The sequence below is a fragment of the Pantherophis guttatus genome, chromosome 4 (assembly GCF_059756535.1).
Source record: "Pantherophis guttatus breed Tessera chromosome 4, ASM5975653v1, whole genome shotgun sequence".
Lineage (NCBI taxonomy): Eukaryota > Metazoa > Chordata > Lepidosauria > Squamata > Colubridae > Pantherophis > Pantherophis guttatus.
Window position 1 is genome coordinate 12,446,605 of NC_142066.1, and position 19,532 is coordinate 12,466,136.

Here is a 19,532-nt window from a genome sequence, read left to right on the forward strand (position 1 = left end):
CCTCTTTACACAAATTCTACTTCTAAATATCTCTACCTTAAACTTACACCTTTATTTAAATTATCTTGATTTCTATTTACAATTCAATCTCATAACAAAAAGATCCCTTAAATTTTATGTTTACTCTCCAGCCAGTTAACTTAGACCAAGAGTCAGCAACCTGCAGCTCTGGAGCCGCATGTGGCTCTTTCACCTCTCTACTGCAGATCAGTGGTGGGTTCCTCCCAATTCGGTCTGGTTCGGCCGAGCCGGTAGCGGTGACGATATGATGTCACTAAACTGGTTTCCCCCCCCTGGCCTCCCACCCCCCCACCCACGTTATTCTTACCTTTTATTTGCCCCCACCCCCAATCTATTGCTGCCTCCTGAGTTCCAGCTGATGACTAGAGGGAAAAAAAACTGTTTAAACTCTTGCCGTGGGGCTTCAAAGAGCCGTCCTACAGCTGATCAGTGTTAAAAGCAAACAAATGAGTCGGGTCGTAGGTGCCAGGACTTGATCGTAAGTGCGAGGACCTTCCAGAAATGACTCTGACCAGCTAGCCACGCCCACCTAGTCACATGACCTCCAAGCCACACCCACAAAATAAGCCACGCCCACAGAACCGGTAGTAAAAAAATTTAGAACCCACCCCTGCTGCAGATCCCTGTCACTTAAAATATGCAAATAAATCCAAGAAAAGAAAAGTTTCAGAAGAAAAAAGAACATTTAATATTCTTTTGTGGCTGCTCAAGAAATAGTCAGGCACAGGAGGGGTTTTGTGGCTCCCGGTGTTTTCTTTTCTGTGGATAACGGGTCCAAATGGCTCTTTGAGTATTTAAGGTTGCAGACTCCTGACTTAGATCAATTATACCGCCTTCTATAAATTAAAAGGGGAAAAAGAGCAATTCGTTAACAGAAAAATGATCCATAAAATTGTAGCTAACAGCGTCAAGTTAATTAAGTCCTTCGGGTCCTCATTAAATCCAGACTGTACATGAACATATTTTCATTATGTACTCATTTTGGGACATGGAAACTTATATAAAAAAAATAGGTAACAAATTCATATTCTTGGTCGCAATGTGAATTCAGTGGTGCGATCATAAAAACCATTTGAGTAACAAGATCTCTGGTGCTCAAAGATGGAATAACAAGATGAGACACTTGAACAGGAAGAGTTTCCAGTTTTTATTTTGAAAACAATTTTTTTTGCTTTGAATGCATTTTATCAAGGCATGTTAGAATCCAGCTTTGCATTCACCAGCTTTCCAAACTTATAAATCTATTGACCTCTATGAATAACAGAGTTAGTGAGTAAATTAGTTACTTTACAGTATTTGCAACCTACTCTAATCCCAAGGGACTTTGGATAGCATACAATATCCCATCACAAGAAGATCAAACTATAAACTCTAAGTCAAAATTAATGTAAGCGCTCAACTCAACTAAATACTCAAGGTAACCCCCCTTTTCAATCAGCTAGAGGTGCAGTTGCACCAAAACAATGCATCATTGAATTGTTTGCAGAATTGCAATATTGTGGGACCTGCTCATACTTCCAAGTGGGAGCTGATACAAAGAAATCTATTTTGTCTGTCTTCCCTAGGTGTCTTGTGAGGAAAGGAGGGGAAGACATTTGATAAGTCCCCTGCACGCTTATTGTCTAGAAGATGAAATTTGACAATAAATGAGAATATTTGTAGCGCAGGTTGAGGGGTCCTTGGTGCTCTCTGAGCTTAGTTGTTTTCTTGAAGATGTTTCATTATCCAAACTAGTTGACATCATCAGATGTATCACTAATGATGTTAACTAGTTTGGAGAATGAAACATCTACAAGAAGATAACCAAGCCCAGAAAGCACCAAGGACCTCTGATTGAAGTTGCATTCTGCTAAATAATATGCCTCCAGCTGGTTACACTGACGTTCCTACCATTTCCTTCTGCCCTCAGTTCATCTTTTTGTATCTTCTCTTTCTAACTGTCTATGGAGCTTCTCAGTCATCTAGGTCATGGTTGTCCCAAAGGTGCTTTTTCAAGAGGCAACTGGACTTTCTGTTTTTTCTTTGAAGACTTCTCATCCAAGAAGCTTCTCTCTCTAACCTGTGCCATCCTACTATATACATCTCTTATTCTGTCTGGAATGGAAGAGAACTTACGGCAGATTTTTCTCTTAGGTAGACTTTATCTTAGGTGGACTTAAGTAATTCAGACTTTCCTAACCCTAAGTCTATTTCTTAATTCAGTGTTCCTCAAGTGTAACAACTAAGATATGTGGACTTCAACTCCCAGAATTCCTGAGGAAGCATGTTGACTGACTCTGAGAGTTGAAGCAGTGGTGAAATCCAAATTTTTTTACTACCGGTTCTGTGGGCGTGGCTTGGTGGGGGAGGCAGGGGAAGGATATTGCAAAATCTCCATTCCCACCCCACTCCAGGGGAAGGATACTGCAAAATCCCCATTCCCACCCCACTCTGGGGTCAGCCAGAGGTAGTATTTGCCGGTTCTCTGAACTACTCAAAATTTCCGCTACCGGTCCTCCAGAACCTGTCAGAATCTGCTAGATTTCACCCCTGGGTGTAAGTCCACACATCTTACAGTTGTCAAGGTTGAGAAACATTGTCTTAATTAATTGCTTGATTACATGCCATCAAGTCATTTCAGATTCATTCTATTCTGTTCTGTTCCGTTCTAGTTTTTTTTTTCCTTTCTTTATTGTTTTACAACTGCATGGAAATCCCTCCTTAATATTTTCCATATGAAAGTCTACCTTCAGTGAGCCAAAAGGACTTTGTCATCCATTTCAAGCAATTTGGTGCAAGGAGGTCTTATGTTGGTGCCTATGTATGCTTTTGTGTATATGGGAGATGAAATCAAATGCATAGAGATAGCCTCCTTGACTTCAAGCACCTCAAACTCAATACATGTGAAGTCTAAACAACTGCTTTGGGTTCAGGTGACACAATAATTTAGGAGGTTCTAAGACACCAAAAGAGAAGCAAGGATATGGGGAAAAGTTGGCATTGTGTTTGTCAATCTATCTACTTTCCATCTGCCAACCAGATAAAGCATATCAATATTGGATTAACATCTGACAGGGTTCCTCTCCTTCTGATATTGATATTCCCACCCATAAGAATCACAAATATTTTTCCTTTCTTGGGCTCTGCTATTACATTTCTTTAGGATCCCCCTGCTTATTCTGGCCCTTCTTTTCCTATACACCCCAAAATTTATGAGCCATGAGTTTTGTGTTTTTCTTCATCATTTATTCATTTAATTATTTCGTCAAGGACGTATTAGATAACAGATATAAGTATAGATATATATATATTCTGTTACTGACGTCTTATAATCAAAAGATTATTAGTGTGATGGAATGCAGTAAGGTAGTTGATTCTCAGGAGGGAGGGGTGACATTCCAGAACAGCAAGAGACAACTCAGTCCTGGTATTACATATGAAAGAGGTTGAAAACAGCTCCTCCATGGTACATTGTAGGTTCATATAGTAGTGTTCTTGCAAGATTTTATCTATAGATGTGAACCAATAAAGAATTCAGCTACAAAGAATCACCATTCTTTATCGTTGGGTTGGTCAATCAGCTTGATGTTTTTGGTTACCAAGCTTGGTCTACCTTGAAGGGCTGGCCCCTAACTGTTTGAGAAGATCGATTCAAGTTTTAGAAGAATCGAATAAACTTTTGTTCACAGAATGAGTTCCCCGAAGAACCAGTGTTGCTGGTAAACAAATTAACAAGTCAACGTCTTTAATTAAGATGGGAATTGCAACAGAAGGAACATACAAGAAAACCTTTAAAGACATGGGCATGCATTTTTCAATTTAGAAAAATGGGAGGTTTCCTAGAAAAAGGGGAAAGGGTTCGGAAAAGATACCTCTCCTTCCCACTTTGATCTGCGGTACTATTTACTTTGTTTCTCCAATAACTCTTTCCTCCACTGATAGTTGTAGACTTTCTTACTAGAGTTTTCTAGAATGTAAATTTAACAGTTCTCCCAATTATTCTGGGGTTTTTTTTCATCTTGTCGATCACGACAACTTTAAAAGGAATTATTATTTTTTTTAATGTTTTTGAGGGAAAGGTTGGACGCATCAGACCTTTTCCTATTCTTCTAAAGACTTTGATCCAGAAATAACTCATAATGGAATGGCAGAAATATTGAACCAGACAGTTTCAGTAACCGAGTTCATTCTTGTAGGCTTCACCCATATCCGTTGGCTTCAGATCCTTCTCTTTTGGGTCCTCTTTCTCACGTATCTTCTGACCATCATGGGAAACCTTCTCATCATCTACATCACTCTGGTTGACCATCGCCTCCATACCCCCATGTATTTTTTCCTCCGGAATTTTTCTGTCTTGGAAATAGGATTTATCTCTTCTACCATCCCGAAGGCTTTGCTAAACTTGGCCTCAGGCAACAGCACCATTTCTCTGGCGGGCTGCTTCACGCAGGCCTTTTTCTATTTTATTTTGGGCACCGCTGAGTTCTTCATTCTGGCCACCATGTCCTTCGACCGCTACGTAGCCATCTGCAATCCCCTACGGTACACGGTTATTATGAACAATCAGTTGTGTACGCGGTTAGTAGTGGGCTCTTGGCTGATCAGTTTCCTTTATATCATAATGCCCCTGATTCTGTTATTTCGTCTGCCCTTCTGTGGTCCAAATGTCATCAATCACTTCTTCTGTGACAACATACCACTGATCAAGCTGGCCTGCACCGACACCCAATTTCTGGAACTGATGGATTTTCTCATGTCCACCTTTATGGTGCTGGGGTCTCTGGCTGTCACAATCGTTTCCTACATTAAAATCGTTGCGGCTGTCCTGCACATCCATTCCGAGGAGGGCAGGCAAAAGGCTTTCTCCACTTGTGCATCTCACATTGTGGTGGTTTTCATCACCTACGGGAGCTGCATTTTCATGTACGTCAAGCCCATGCAAAGCGGGGGGGTGGACCTCAGCAAGACGGTAGGTGTCCTGAACAACGTGGTCTCCCCTTTGCTCAACCCCTTCATTTACAGCCTGAGGAACAGGCAGGTGAAAACAGCGTTGAAGGATGCTTGTGGATGGAGACGAGAATAGCTTTGAAGGATGCTTGTGGATGGAGAGGAAAACAGCCTTGAAGGATGCTTGTGGATGGAAATAAAAACAGCTTTGAAGGTTGCTTGTGGATGGAGATGAGCATCGTCTAATCGGGGAAATGACCTGTCCAGGTGCAGGCTGAACGTCCTTGACTCTCAGAGGAAAGAACGTTGTTATGGCTAAATACAGTAGTGGCCAAAATTGTGGAAACCTTTTGGGAAAAGTGTATTCTTAAGGTTTGATTGAACCACTTTTTTTGGGGGGGGGAGTTTCAAGATAATCCTATTCCACTGCTGGAATGGCCTGGGAATAGCCCAGACCTTAACCCAATTGAAAAATCTATGGAGCCAAGTAAAGAAACTTGTTAGTCAGAAGCGACTCAGCAATAAAACCCAGTTAATTGAAGCCATCATTCCCTCTTGGTTTCACATGATAACAACTGCAGAACTAAAAGACTTGGTTCACTCCATGGGGAAGACGTTGTAAGGCCATAATTCATGCTAAAGGTTACCCAACTAAGTATTAACTGACAGGGTGACCATTTTTGTTTATCTCCTTTTTTCTATGGTGATCATTTTTGTGTGTCTTGTTTTTTTTCTACATGTTTCACTTTTCTTCTTTCTACTGTAACTGCTATTCTAATAGCAAATCCTTCATAAAAATTACTGCATGACATTCTTGATTAAATTATCTTTCCATTGATATGTACTTTTATGACATTAGTCCCCCCCAAAAAAAGTGGTGTTATTAGCTAGTTTTAGAAAATATACTTTTCCCAAAAGGTTTCCACAATTTTGCCCACTACTGTATCTCTACCAACTCCATGCAACCCCCCTCCCAATTTCCAACAGCACTAAGTGCTGTTAGTCCATCAACTTTATCACCCGAAGGACTGAAGTATGGAATCTACGCATGGTTGTCAGTCTGATTTTCTACACATAGCTCCATTCATTCTCCTGTGTCTCAAAGAGTTCCAGAACTGGAGGAGGTCACTTCCCTGATTAGAAGATGCTCATCTCTATTCACAGTCTTGGAGGCCATCTTTTTCTTTGGATCTTCACTTAGTGCTGCTGGAAATTGGGAGGGGGGGTTGCAGGACTTTTCTGTTAGACTGTGAACGGAGATGAGCATCTTATAATCAGGGAAGTGACGTTCTCCAGTTCTGGAACTCTTTGAGACACAGGAGAATGAATGGAGCTATGTGTAGAAAATCAGACTGACAACCATGCGTAGATTCCATACTTCAATCCTTCAGGTGATAAAGTTGATGGACTAAGAGAAAAGTCAGAGAGACCGAGAGAAAGAAAAAAAGGACTTTGAAGAACATTTCTTATCTTTTGTTATCATTGTAGATGCTGCTCAATTAATAAAAAATCTATAGATTTGGCTCTGCCAGTTGGTCTGGGATCTAAAGGGGGAGTTCCACCCTTTAGCATGGTGAGTGAATAAGACATTTGATGGGACTTCTGATGCATCTTATTTTGACCATGCGCTGAAAATGAACTCATTGAATATCTATTTTGCTGATGTAGACGTTAAGTTTGTATCTAGAGTCTGAAGACTCAACTTCAGGTCCATCCTCAACCATGGGAACATTATCAGACATGGGCTATGTCTCCTCCTTCGTTTTGCTTTCCTTCACCTTAGAATAGAATAACAGAGTTGGAACGGACATTGGAGGTCTTCTAGTCCAACTCTCTGCCCAGGCAGGAAACCCTACACCACTTCAGACAACTGGTTATCCAACATCTTCTTAAAAAATTCCAGTGTTGGAGCATTTACAACTTCTGGAGGCAAGTTGTTCCACTGATTAATTGTTCTAACTGTCAGGAAATTTCTCCTTAGTTCTAAGTTGCTTCTCTCCTTGATTAGTTTCCACCCATTGCTTCTTGTTCTACCCTCAAGTGCTTTGGAGAGTAGCTTGACTCTCTCTTCTTTGTGGCAGCCCCTCAGATATTGGAAGACTGCTATCATGTCTCCCGTAGTCCTTCTTTTCATTAGACTAGACATACCCAGTTCTTCCAACCATTCTTCATATGTTTTAGCCTCCAGTCCCCTAATCTTGCAAAGGTTATCATTGGAATGAAGAGAGATTCCATGGAAACTATCTTAAGCACCTACTAACATGGCAGGATCTCATAAAATAATCCAGTGCATACCCATTTTTAACTATTGTGTTATGTTTGGCTTGATGTTTTCCAAAGGATCTATTATGGGAAGACCAAAAGAGCTTAACCTTGCTTCAGTTCCAACCCCCTCCCCAGAATAAGCAAATGGATCCTCAAAGATACATATATACTTTCTCCATTCCACCCAGTAATAAAAATAGCATGCCTTCATTTATGTACTGTATGAATTTATTTAAGTAGTTAGTTTGTCAAACATGTACAAGATAACAAGAATAAGTATAAATGTGGCTATGAATACAGGAAATGGATACAAATAAATGGGGGCAGTAAAACAGAGACGGAAGGCACGCTGGTGCGCTTATGAACGCTCCTTACAGACCTCTTTGGAATGGGGTGAGGTCAACAGTAGACAGTCTAAGGTTAAAGTCATGGGGGTTTGGGGAAGTAACCATAGCATCAGGTAGTGCATTCCAGGCACTGACAACTCTGTTGCTGAAGTCATATTTTCTGCAATCGAGTTTGGAACAGTTTACCTTGAGTTTGTATCTAATGTGTGCTCATGTATTATTGTGGTTGAAGCTGAAGTAGTCATTGACAGGTAGGACATTGTAGCAGATAATTTTATGTACTATGCTTAGGTCAGATCATAGGCGGCATAGTTCTAGGTTGTCCAAGCCCAAAATTTCAAGCCTGGTGGCATAAGGTATTCTGTTGTGAGCAGAGGAGTGGAGTACTTTTCTTATGAAATACCTCTGGACTCGCTCAATTGTATTAATGTCTGATAAGGCCTGTTTTTCTCTCTCACTTGGCTTCAGAGCCTTTCTAGGAGTCTGGGGAGGGCGAAAACTGCCTTCCCCACCCCCCGAGGCCTTCCGGAGGCAGGAAACAACCTGTTTCCCTACTTCTGGTGGGCCCAGAAGGCCTGAAAATCAGCTGGCCAGTGAGCGGATGTGCACCGGAACTGAGTTTGCGTGCCGACTGATATGGCTACATGTGCCACCTATGGCACGCGTGTCATAGGTTCACCATCACGGGTATAGGGTCTCCTGCTCGAGCAGGGGATTAGACTCCAAGACCTCCAAGGTCCCTTCCAACTCTATTATTCTTTGTTCTATGAACTGGGTTTAATTTATGTTTCCTTCTAAACCAGCCTCAAACATTATACATTAGAAATTATCTGATTTAATCTACCTCTTTTGAACTCTGCAAACCATTTCCTAGTTTCAGAGAGCAATATTACAGCTAACCACTCTCGAGAACAAAACATTTTTAAAAATTGTAAAAATACTCACTCCTTGCAAACTGCACTAAGAATTAATCACAATTTTTTCAAGATCTGTGCAGTATTCATCCTCAGGTTCATACTGGTAAAATCAATATTCTAGATTATTAGGGTATGTTTCATGCAAATCAGAGGCAAAACAACAATATCTACCAAACTTTTATTCCCTAATTTATTTATGGTTGCCAGGTCTGCTTCCAAAAAATAGCGGATAAGCGGGGGGGGGGGGCGGGGGGGTTAAGTAGTAAAAATATAAAAAAAATTTACAATTAAATTATATATTTTCTTACAAACATTTTAACACGTATTAAAATAATCACTTCAAAACTTTACTTAAAATTCAAAACATCAAATATATTATAATAATATGCAAAATATTAAATTGCATTTTACTTTGCTGTCGTGTGTATTTTTTATTTGACTGCGCAGCTTTGATCAATTCTTTGTGTTTAAGGAATAATTCTTTAATTTCAGTACAACATTGAGAAATATTAAAAAATATACAATCATAAAGCTTTTGAATAAAAAAAATGTCCACTATTTTGTGAAAAAAAAAATAGTGAACATAATGTGAAAAAAGCAGACTGTCTGCTCAAATAATGGACACCTGGCAACCTTAAATTTATTTTTGCCAGGCAGTATTTTTACCACTTAACAATATACATAAAACATATTCAGGATGTCCCAAAGGTGATATTGTTTTTTCTTTCCCCTCTTGAAAAGGCACTTTTGGGACAACGATGACTTGGATGACTGAGAATCTCCATAGATATAACATATTTAGAAAATTTTCATGATCTCTCTGTGCTATTATCTTATATTTTTCTGTTAGTCACAGCCTTTTTTCTAGATTGTGAAATTGTGCTGATTTTGCTTATAAATGGGAGGCAAAGCAAATGCATCTGTTAAAACATTACCCCTTAATTCAATGTTTGGGAAACATAATTTTCTCCATTCTCAGTGCTTTGGAAGAAATGCCTTGTCTTCTTGGCTCACGGATGTATCCTCAATGCAGTTTTGCTGCTTCCTTCTTCTGTATCTTTTCTGAGCAATGATCATGGAAGCCACCTCTTATAAGCAATAGGAACCTAGTTACTGTTTTGAAGCATAATAATGTACAGTATATATTCCAGACTAAGTGGGAAGATCCCACAGGGACTTCTCAAGGAGCAAAGAAGCCTATTGTGAATTGCAAGAAATATCTATCATGCATTCTCTATCTGCTTCCTCAAACCCACATACCAAATTCATATCTTTGACTGCTTGTGCAGTCTCTACTTTGAGTCCTGAAAGTAGTAATCCTACAGATGTTCCTATGATTTATTGGTCTATCTGTCTGCTATCAAAATAAAGTGTATATATATATATATACCTATACATAATACACATACTGTATACACATACAGGTAGTCCTCTGCTTATGACCACAATTCAGCCCAAAATTTATTTTGCTAGATGAGAAATTTGTGAAGTGAGTTAAGGGCAGTTAACTAAACTCTGCTGAACATGTTACCTAGCCTGGTAATGAAACATTCGGAATCCAACCAACAAGCTCAGAGTGTTGTGGTCCGCCAGCAGCGGAGTCGGACAGTGAGGAAGCTGGGGAGGACAATGGGCCAGTCCTGGAGTCAGGGGAAGGCCCAGATGAGGGCTCTGCGTCAGAGGCAGAGATAAGGCCAGGGCCATCTGGGAGCGATGTGCGGACTCCGGAGCCTCCAGAGCAGGGGTGAAATGCTCCTGGTTCAGACCGGATCACCCGATCCGGTGGCGATGACGGCAGATGGTTCAGAGAACCGGTAGCAAAAATCCCTGCGCCCCCTCCCACCATGCCCAGCTGAGCCACACGATCATCAGAGGCAAAGCATTTTTTCTACAACCTCTTCTGCCGAAAAAAATGCTTTTAAAAGTAAAAAAAAAAAAAGCCTCTGATGATCGTGCGGCTCAGCTGGGATCGTCAAAAGCCTCTGACGATCCCAGCTGTGTTGCCTGATTGGCAGAGGTTTTTCAAAGCATTTTTTTGCAACCTCTTCGGCCGAAGAGGTTGTAGAAAAAATCCTTTGTAAAGTTAAAAAAAAAAAGTTGGCCACGCCCACCCAGTCACATTACCCCACACACACACCAAGCCACGCCCACAGAACTGGTAGTAACAAATTTTACATTTCACCCCTGCTCCAGAGGCGGACAGCAGAGAGGCAGAGGAACAGGAGGAGCCTGTTCCTAGTGCACGCATGCGAAGAGCTGCCAGAAGGCAAGAGCAGCTGAAGAAAAAAGGACAACTTGGGAGTAAGGCAAGAAGATGATTGGCTCCTCCCAGAAAGCTTAAAATAGCAGCAACGAGCCATTGGGTTCTTTGTAGAAAAGCAACGTTGATTCCAGTGCTTCTTGTCACCGTCTCTTGAACTTTGTGGGGGTTTTGCCAAGAAAAGCCTTTGGCAGGTTGCCAAAGACATCAAAGGTTGGTGATAAGGCCGCTAGACTGGTTATTAAGAATTTTGTTTTGGACTAAGCTGAGAATGAATTAATTCTCAGCTGTTTTAATAAAATAAGTTTATTGGGGACAGAATTGTTTTTGGTAATCACTACTTAGGCATTGGTCACAACAGAGAGAATGAATCTCCACCTTCATCCTATGCTCGAACTAGATATATTCACCACAAACAAATGTGTGTCAACTCCATGGTTATCTACGCTACTGTAGATTGCGACCTTGAAGGAAGGACATCATTGTGTTGAAAAGTTGATCTTAGCATGGGCACTCCAAAATACTACAGTCCTTTCCATTTCATTTTCTTTACCCTCTTCCATTCTATCTTTCTCTCAGCCTTATTACATAGAGTTGATATTCTATTTAGAGCCAAAGTCATCAGTTTGAAGTAGCCAGAATGCAATGGTTTCTAAAAATTTAATTATAGGTTGTTGTTGTTTTTTATTTAGTGAAATACAGCAACAGCAATAACAACAAAAGCCCTGTACATTTTCCAAAGGGAAACAAAAAGACATAATTTAGGTCTACTATGCAAAAAAATTAACTTAGATCAGGGGTCAGCAACCTGCAGCTCTGGAGCCACTTGTGGCTCTTTCACCTTCTGCTGTGGCTCCCTGTCACTCAAAATATGCATCACAACCACCAATGTGCGACACCCGCCGGCACATGATTTATTGAGCTTTTCAACCCCCAGTAGGCCAACCATGGATAAATCCAAGAAAAGAAACGTTTCAGAAGAAAACGGAACATTTAGTTATTTTATTATTTAAAAAATAATATTTATTAATTTTCCAAAGATTAAAATACACAGTACAAAAAGAAACATAATACACAAAAAAGCAAGGAAGAAAAAAAAACATACACACAAAAAAACAAAAAATATAAACAACCAAAAACAAACATATCAAAATTTCAATACTAATAACAACTTTTCTGCATCGGTATCTCTAACCTATTTAACCTCTTTACACAAATTCCACTTCTAAATATCTCTACCTTAAATTTACACCTTTATTTAAATTATCTTGATTTCTATTTACAATTCAATCTCATAACAAAAAGATCCCTTAAATTTTATGTTTACTCTCCAGCCAGTTAACTTAGACCAGGGGTCTAAGTTAGCCGCATGTGGCTCTTTCACCCCTCTACTGCAGATCAGTGGTGGGTTCCTCCCAATTCGGTCCGGTTCGGCCGAGCCGGTAGCGGTGACGATATGACATCACCAAACCGGTTTCCCCCCCGCCCTCCCCCCATCCCCCACCCACGTTATTCTTACCTTTCATTTGCCCCCACCCCCAATCTATTGCTGCCTCCTGAGTCCCAGCTGATGACTAGAGGGAAAAAAAACTGTTTAAACTCTTGCCGTGGGGCTTCAAAGGGCCGTCCTACAGCTGATCAGTGTTAAAAGCAAACAAATGAGTCGGGTCGTAAGTGCGAGGACTTGATCGTAAGTGCGAGGACCTTCCAGAAATGACTCTGACCAGCTAGCCACGCCCACCTAGTCACATGACCTCCAAGCCACACCCACAAAATAAGCCACGCCCACAGAACCGGTAGTAAAAAAATTTAGAACCCACCCCTGCTGCAGATCCCTGTCACTTAAAATATGCAAATAAATCCAAGAAAAGAAAAGTTTCAGAAGAAAAAAGAACATTTAATATTCTTTTGTGGCTGCTCAAGAAATAGTCAGGCACAGGAGGGGTTTTGTGGCTCCCGGTGTTTTCTTTTCTGTGGATAACGGGTCCAAATGGCTCTTTGAGTATTTAAGGTTGCAGACTCCTGACTTAGATCAACTATACCGCCTCCTATAAATTAAAAGGGGAAAAAGAGCAATTCCTTAACAGAAAAATGATCCATACAATTGTAGCTAACAGCGTCAAGTTAATTAAGTCCTTCGGGTCCTCATTAAATCCAGACTGTACATGAACATATTTTCATTATGTACTCATTTTGGGACATGGAAACTTGTAAAAAAAAATAGGTAACAAATTCATATTCTTGGTCGCTATGTGAATTCAGTGGTGCGATCATAAAAACCATTTGAGTAACAAGATCTCTGGTGCTCAAAGATGGAATAACAAGATGAGACACTTGAACAGGAAGAGTTTCCAGTCTTTATTTTGAAAACAATTTTTTTTGCTTTGAATGCATTTTATCAAGGCATGTTAGAATCCAGCTTTGCATTCACCAGCTTTCCAAACTTATAAATCCATTGACCTCTATGAATAACAGAGTTAGTGAGTAAATTAGTTACTTTACAGTATTTGCAACCTACTCTAATCCCAAGGGACTTTGGATAGCGTACAATATCCCATCACAAGAAGATCAAACTATAAACTCTAAGTCAAAATTAATGTAAGCGCTCAACTCAACTAAATACTCAAGGTAACCCCCCTCGTTCAATCAGCTAGAGGTGCAGCTGCACCAAAACAATGCATCATTGAATTGTTTGCAGAATTGCAATATTGTGGGACCTGCTCATACTTCCAAGTGGGAGCTGATACAAAGAAATCTATTTTCTCTGTTTTCCCTAGGTGTTTTGTGAGGAAAGGAGGGGAGGACATTTGATAAGTCCCCTGCACTCTTATTGTCTAGAAGATGAAATTTGACAATAAATGAGAATATTTGTAGCGCAGGTTGAGGGGTCCTTGGTGCTCTCTGAACTTAGTTGTTTTCTTGAAGATGTTTCATTCTCCAAACTAGTTAACATCATCAGATGCTATCACTAATGATGTTAACTAGTTTGGAGAATGAAACATCTACAAGAAGATAACCAAGCCCAGAAAGCACCAAGGACCCCTGATTAAAGTTGCATTCTGCTGTATAATATGCCTCCAGCTGGTTACACTGATGTTCCTACCATTTCCTTCTGCCCTCAGTTCATCTTTTTGTATCTTCTGTTTCTAACTGTCTATGGAGCTTCTCAGTCATCTAGGTCATGGTTGTCCCAAAGGTGCTTTTTCAAGAGGCAACTGGACTTTCTGTTTTTTCTTTGAAGACTTCTCATCCAAGAAGCTTCTCTCTCTAACCTGTGCCATCCTACTATATACATCTCTTATTCTGTCTGGAATGGAAGAGAACTTACGGCAGATTTTTCTCTTAGGTAGACTTTATCTTAGGTGGACTTAAGTAATTCAGACTTTCCTACCCCTAAGTCTATTTCTTGATTCAGTGTTCCTCAAATGTAACAACTAAGATATGTGGACTTCAACTCCCAGAATTCCTGAGGAAGCAGGTTGACTGACTCTGAGGGTTGAAGCAGTGGTGAAATCCAATTTTTTTTAACTACCGGTTCTGTGGGCGTGGCTTGGTGGGTGTAGTGTGGCTTGGTGGGCATGGCAGGGGAAGGATACTGCAAAATCCCCATTCCCACCCCACTCCAGGGGAAGGATACTGCAAAATCCCCATTCCCACCCCACTCTGGGGCCAGCCAGAGATGGTATTTGCCAGTTCTCTGAACTACTCAAAATTTCCACTACCGGTCCTCCAGAACCTGTCAGAATCTGCTAGATTTCACCCCTGGGTGTAAGTCCACACATCTTACAGTTGTCAAGGTTGAGAAACATTGTCTTAATTAATTGCTTGATTACATGCCATCAAGTCATTTCAGATTCATTCTATTCTGTTCTGTTCCGTTCTAGTTTTTTTTTTTTTTCTTTCTTTATTGTTTTACAACTGCATGGAAATCCCTCCTTAATATTTTCCATATGAAAGTCTACCTTCAGTGAGCCAAAAGGACTTTGTCATCCATTTCAAGCAATTTGGTGCAAGGAGGTCTTATGTTGGTGCCTATGTATGCTTTTGTGTATATGGGAGATGAAATCAAATGCATAGAGATAGCCTCCTTGACTTCAAGCACCTCAAACTCAATACATGTGAAGTCTAAACAACTGCTTTGGGTTCAGGTGACACAATAATTTAGGAGGTTCTAAGACACCAAAAGAGAAGCAAGGATATGGGGAAAAGTTGGCATTGTGTTGTGTCAATCTATCTACTTTCCATCTGCCAACCAGATAAAGCATATCAGTATTGGATTAACATCTGACAGGGTTCCTCTCCTTTTGATATCGATATTCCCACCCATAAGAATCCACAAATATTTTTCCTTTCTTGGGCTCTGCTATTACATTTCTTTAGGATCTCCCGACTTATTCTGGCCCTTCTTTTCCCACACACCCCGAAATTTATGAGTCATGAGTTTTGTGTTTTTCTTCATCATTTATTCATTTAATTATTTCGTCAAGCACGTATTAGATAACAGATATAAGTATAGATATATATATATTCTGTTACTGACGTCTTATAATCAAAAGATTATTAGTGTGATGGAATGCAGTAAGGTAGTTGATTCTCAGGAGGGAGGGGTGACATTCCAGAACAGCAAGAGACAACTCAATCCTGGTATTACATATGAAAGAGGTTGAAAACAGCTCCTCCATTGTACATTGTAGGTTCATATAGTAGTGTTCTGGCAAGATTTTATCTATAGATGTGAACCAATAAAGAATTCAGCTACAAAGAAGCACCATTCTTTATCGTTGGGTTGGCCAATCAGCTTGATATTTTTGGTTACCAAGTTTGGTCTACCTTGAAGCGCTGGCCCCTAACTGTTTGAGAAGATCGATTCAAGTTTTAGAAGAATCGAATGAACTTTTGTTCACAGAATGAGTTCCCCGAAGAACCAGTGTTGCTGGTAAACAAATTAACAAGTCAACGTCTTTAATTAAGATGGGAATTGCAACAGAAGGAACATACAAGAAAACCTTTAAAGACATGGGCATGCATTTTTCAATTTAGAAAAATGGGAGGTTTCCTAGAAAAAGGGGAAAGGGTTCGGAAAAGATACCTCTCCTTCCCACTTTGATCTGCGGTACTATTTACTTTGTTTCTCCAATAACTCTTTCCTCCACTGATAGTTGTAGACTTTCTTACTAGAGTTTTCTAGAATGTAAATTTAACAGTTCTCCCAATTATTCTGGGTTTTTTTTTCATCTTGTCGATCACGACAACTTTAAAAGGAATTATTATTTTTTTTAATGTTTTTGAGGGAAAGGTTGGACGCATCAGACCTTTTCCTATTCTTCTAAAGACTTTGATCCAGAAATAACTCATAATGGAATGGCAGAAATATTGAACCAGACAGTTTCAGTAACCGAGTTCATTCTTGTAGGCTTCACCCATATCCGTTGGCTTCAGATCCTTCTCTTTTGGGTCCTCTTTCTCACGTATCTTCTGACCATCATGGGAAACCTTCTCATCATCTACATCACTCTGGTTGACCATCGCCTCCATACCCCCATGTATTTTTTCCTCCGGAATTTTTCTGTCTTGGAAATAGGATTTATCTCTTCTACCATCCCGAAGGCTTTGCTAAACTTGGCCTCAGGCAACAGCACCATTTCTCTGGCGGGCTGCTTCACGCAGGCCTTTTTCTATTTTATTTTGGGCACCGCTGAGTTCTTCATTCTGGCCACCATGTCCTTCGACCGCTACGTAGCCATCTGCAATCCCCTACGGTACACGGTTATTATGAACAATCAGTTGTGTACGCGGTTAGTAGTGGGCTCTTGGCTGATCAGTTTCCTTTATATCATAATGCCCCTGATTCTGTTATTTCGTCTGCCCTTCTGTGGTCCAAATGTCATCAATCACTTCTTCTGTGACAACATACCACTGATCAAGCTGGCCTGCACCGACACCCAATTTCTGGAACTGATGGATTTTCTCATGTCCACCTTTATGGTGCTGGGGTCTCTGGCTGTCACAATCGTTTCCTACATTAAAATCGTTGCGGCTGTCCTGCACATCCATTCCGAGGAGGGCAGGCAAAAGGCTTTCTCCACTTGTGCATCTCACATTGTGGTGGTTTTCATCACCTACGGGAGCTGCATTTTCATGTACGTCAAGCCCATGCAAAGCGGGGGGGTGGACCTCAGCAAGACGGTAGGTGTCCTGAACAACGTGGTCTCCCCTTTGCTCAACCCCTTCATTTACAGCCTGAGGAACAGGCAGGTGAAAACAGCGTTGAAGGATGCTTGTGGATGGAGACGAGAATAGCTTTGAAGGATGCTTGTGGATGGAGAGGAAAACAGCCTTGAAGGATGCTTGTGGATGGAAATAAAAACAGCTTTGAAGGTTGCTTGTGGATGGAGATGAGCATCGTCTAATCGGGGAAATGACCTGTCCAGGTGCAGGCTGAACGTCCTTGACTCTCAGAGGAAAGAACGTTGTTATGGCTAAATACAGTAGTGGCCAAAATTGTGGAAACCTTTTGGGACAAGTGTATTCTTAAGGTTTGATTGAACCACTTTTTTGGGGGGGGGAGTTTCAAGATAATCCTATTCCACTGCTGGAATGGCCTGGGAATAGCCCAGACCTTAACCCAATTGAAAAATCTATGGAGCCAAGTAAAGAAACTTGTTAGTCAGAAGCGACTCAGCAATAAAACCCAGTTAATTGAAGCCATCATTCCCTCTTGGTTTCACATGATAACAACTGCAGAACTAAAAGACTTGGTTCACTCCATGGGGAAGACGTTGTAAGGCCATAATTCATGCTAAAGGTTACCCAACTAAGTATTAACTGACAGGGTGACCATTTTTGTTTATCTCCTTTTTTCTATGGTGATCATTTTTGTGTGTCTTGTTTTTTTTCTACATGTTTCACTTTTCTTCTTTCTACTGTAACTGCTATTCTAATAGCAAATCCTTCATAAAAATTACTGCATGACATTCTTGATTAAATTATCTTTCCATTGATATGTACTTTTATGACATTAGTCCCCCCCCAAAAAAGTGGTGTTATTAGCTAGTTTTAGAAAATATACTTTTCCCAAAAGGTTTCCACAATTTTGCCCACTACTGTATCTCTACCAACTCCATGCAACCCCCCTCCCAATTTCCAACAGCACTAAGTGCTGTTAGTCCATCAACTTTATCACCCGAAGGACTGAAGTATGGAATCTACGCATGGTTGTCAGTCTGATTTTCTACACATAGCTCCATTCATTCTCCTGCGTCTCAAAGAGTTCCAGAACTGGATGAGGTCACTTCCCTGATTAGAAGATGCTCATCTCTATTCACAGTCTTGGAGGCCATCTTTTTCTTTGGATCTTCACTTAGTGCTGCTGGAAATTGGGAGGGGGGGTTGCAGGACTTTTCTGTTAGACTGTGAACGGAGATGAGCATCTTATAATCAGGGAAGTGACGTTCTCCAGTTCTGGAACTCTTTGAGACACATAAGAATGAATGGAGCTATGTGTAGAAAATCAGACTGACAACCATGCGTAGATTCCATACTTCAATCCTTCAGGTGATAAAGTTGATGGACTAAGAGAAAAGTCAGAGAGACCGAGAGAAAGAAAAAAAGGACTTTGAAGAACATTTCTTATCTTTTGTTATCATTGTAGATGCTGCTCAATTAATAAAAAATCTATAGATTTGGCTCTGCCAGTTGGTCTGGGATCTAAAGGGGGAGTTCCACCCTTTAGCATGGTGAGTGAATAAGACATTTGATGGGACTTCTGATGCATCTTATTTTGACCATGCGCTGAAAATGAACTCATTGAATATCTATTTTGCTGATGTAGAAGTTAAGTTTGTATCTAGAGTCTGAAGACTCAACTTCAGGTCCATCCTCAACCATGGGAACATTATCAGACATGGGCTATGTCTCCTCCTTCGTTTTGCTCTCCTTCACCTTAGAATAGAATAACAGAGTTGGAACGGACATTGGAGGTCTTCTAGTCCAACTCTCTGCCCAGGCAGGAAACCCTACACCACTTCAGACAACTGGTTATCCAACATCTTCTTAAAAAATTCCAGTGTTGGAGCATTTACAACTTCTGGAGGCAAGTTGTTCCACTGATTAATTGTTCTAACTGTCAGGAAATTTCTCCTTAGTTCTAAGTTGCTTCTCTCCTTGATTAGTTTCCACCCATTGCTTCTTGTTCTACCCTCAAGTGCTTTGGAGAGTAGCTTGACTCTCTCTTCTTTGTGGCAGCCCCTCAGATATTGGAAGACTGCTATCATGTCTCCCGTAGTCCTTCTTTTCATTAGACTAGACATACCCAGTTCTTCCAACCATTCTTCATATGTTTTAGCCTCCAGTCCCCTAATCTTGCAAAGGTTATCATTGGAATGAAGAGAGATTCCATGGAAACTATCTTAAGCACCTACTAACATGGCAGGATCTCATAAAATAATCCCGTGCATACCCATTTTTAACTATTGTGTTATGTTTGGCTTGATGTTTTCCAAAGGATCTATTATGGGAAGACCAAAAGAGCTTAACCTTGCTTCAGTTCCAACCCCCTCCCCAGAATAAGCAAATGGATCCTCAAAGATACATATATACTTTCTCCATTCCACCCAGTAATAAAAATAGCATGCCTTCATTTATGTACTGTATGTATTTATTTAAGTAGTTAGTTTGTCAAACATGTACAAGATAACAAGAATAAGTATAAATGTGGCTATGAATACAGGAAATGGATACAAATAAATGGGGGCAGTAGGACAGAGACGGTAGGCACGCTGGTGCGCTTATGCACAC

At 40.5% G+C, this 19,532-nt stretch overlaps 2 protein-coding genes across 2 annotated transcripts; both read left to right on the forward strand.

Moving 5' to 3' along the window:
- The first annotated feature begins 3,518 nt into the window (after positions 1-3,518).
- Positions 3,519-5,305, forward strand: LOC148113739 (olfactory receptor 6E1-like). Its single transcript, XM_087894431.1, has one exon. The coding sequence runs from the start codon at positions 4,145-4,147 to the stop codon at positions 5,081-5,083; it is 939 nt and encodes a 312-aa protein (XP_087750557.1). The 5' UTR covers positions 3,519-4,144; the 3' UTR covers positions 5,084-5,305.
- Positions 5,306-14,899: 9,594 nt separating this feature from the next.
- On the forward strand, positions 14,900-17,921 carry LOC132710166 (olfactory receptor 6E1-like). Its single transcript, XM_060685784.2, has one exon. It carries the CDS (start codon positions 16,098-16,100, stop codon positions 17,034-17,036), a length of 939 nt encoding a protein of 312 aa, XP_060541767.2. The 5' UTR covers positions 14,900-16,097; the 3' UTR covers positions 17,037-17,921.
- The last annotated feature ends 1,611 nt before the right edge of the window (positions 17,922-19,532 follow it).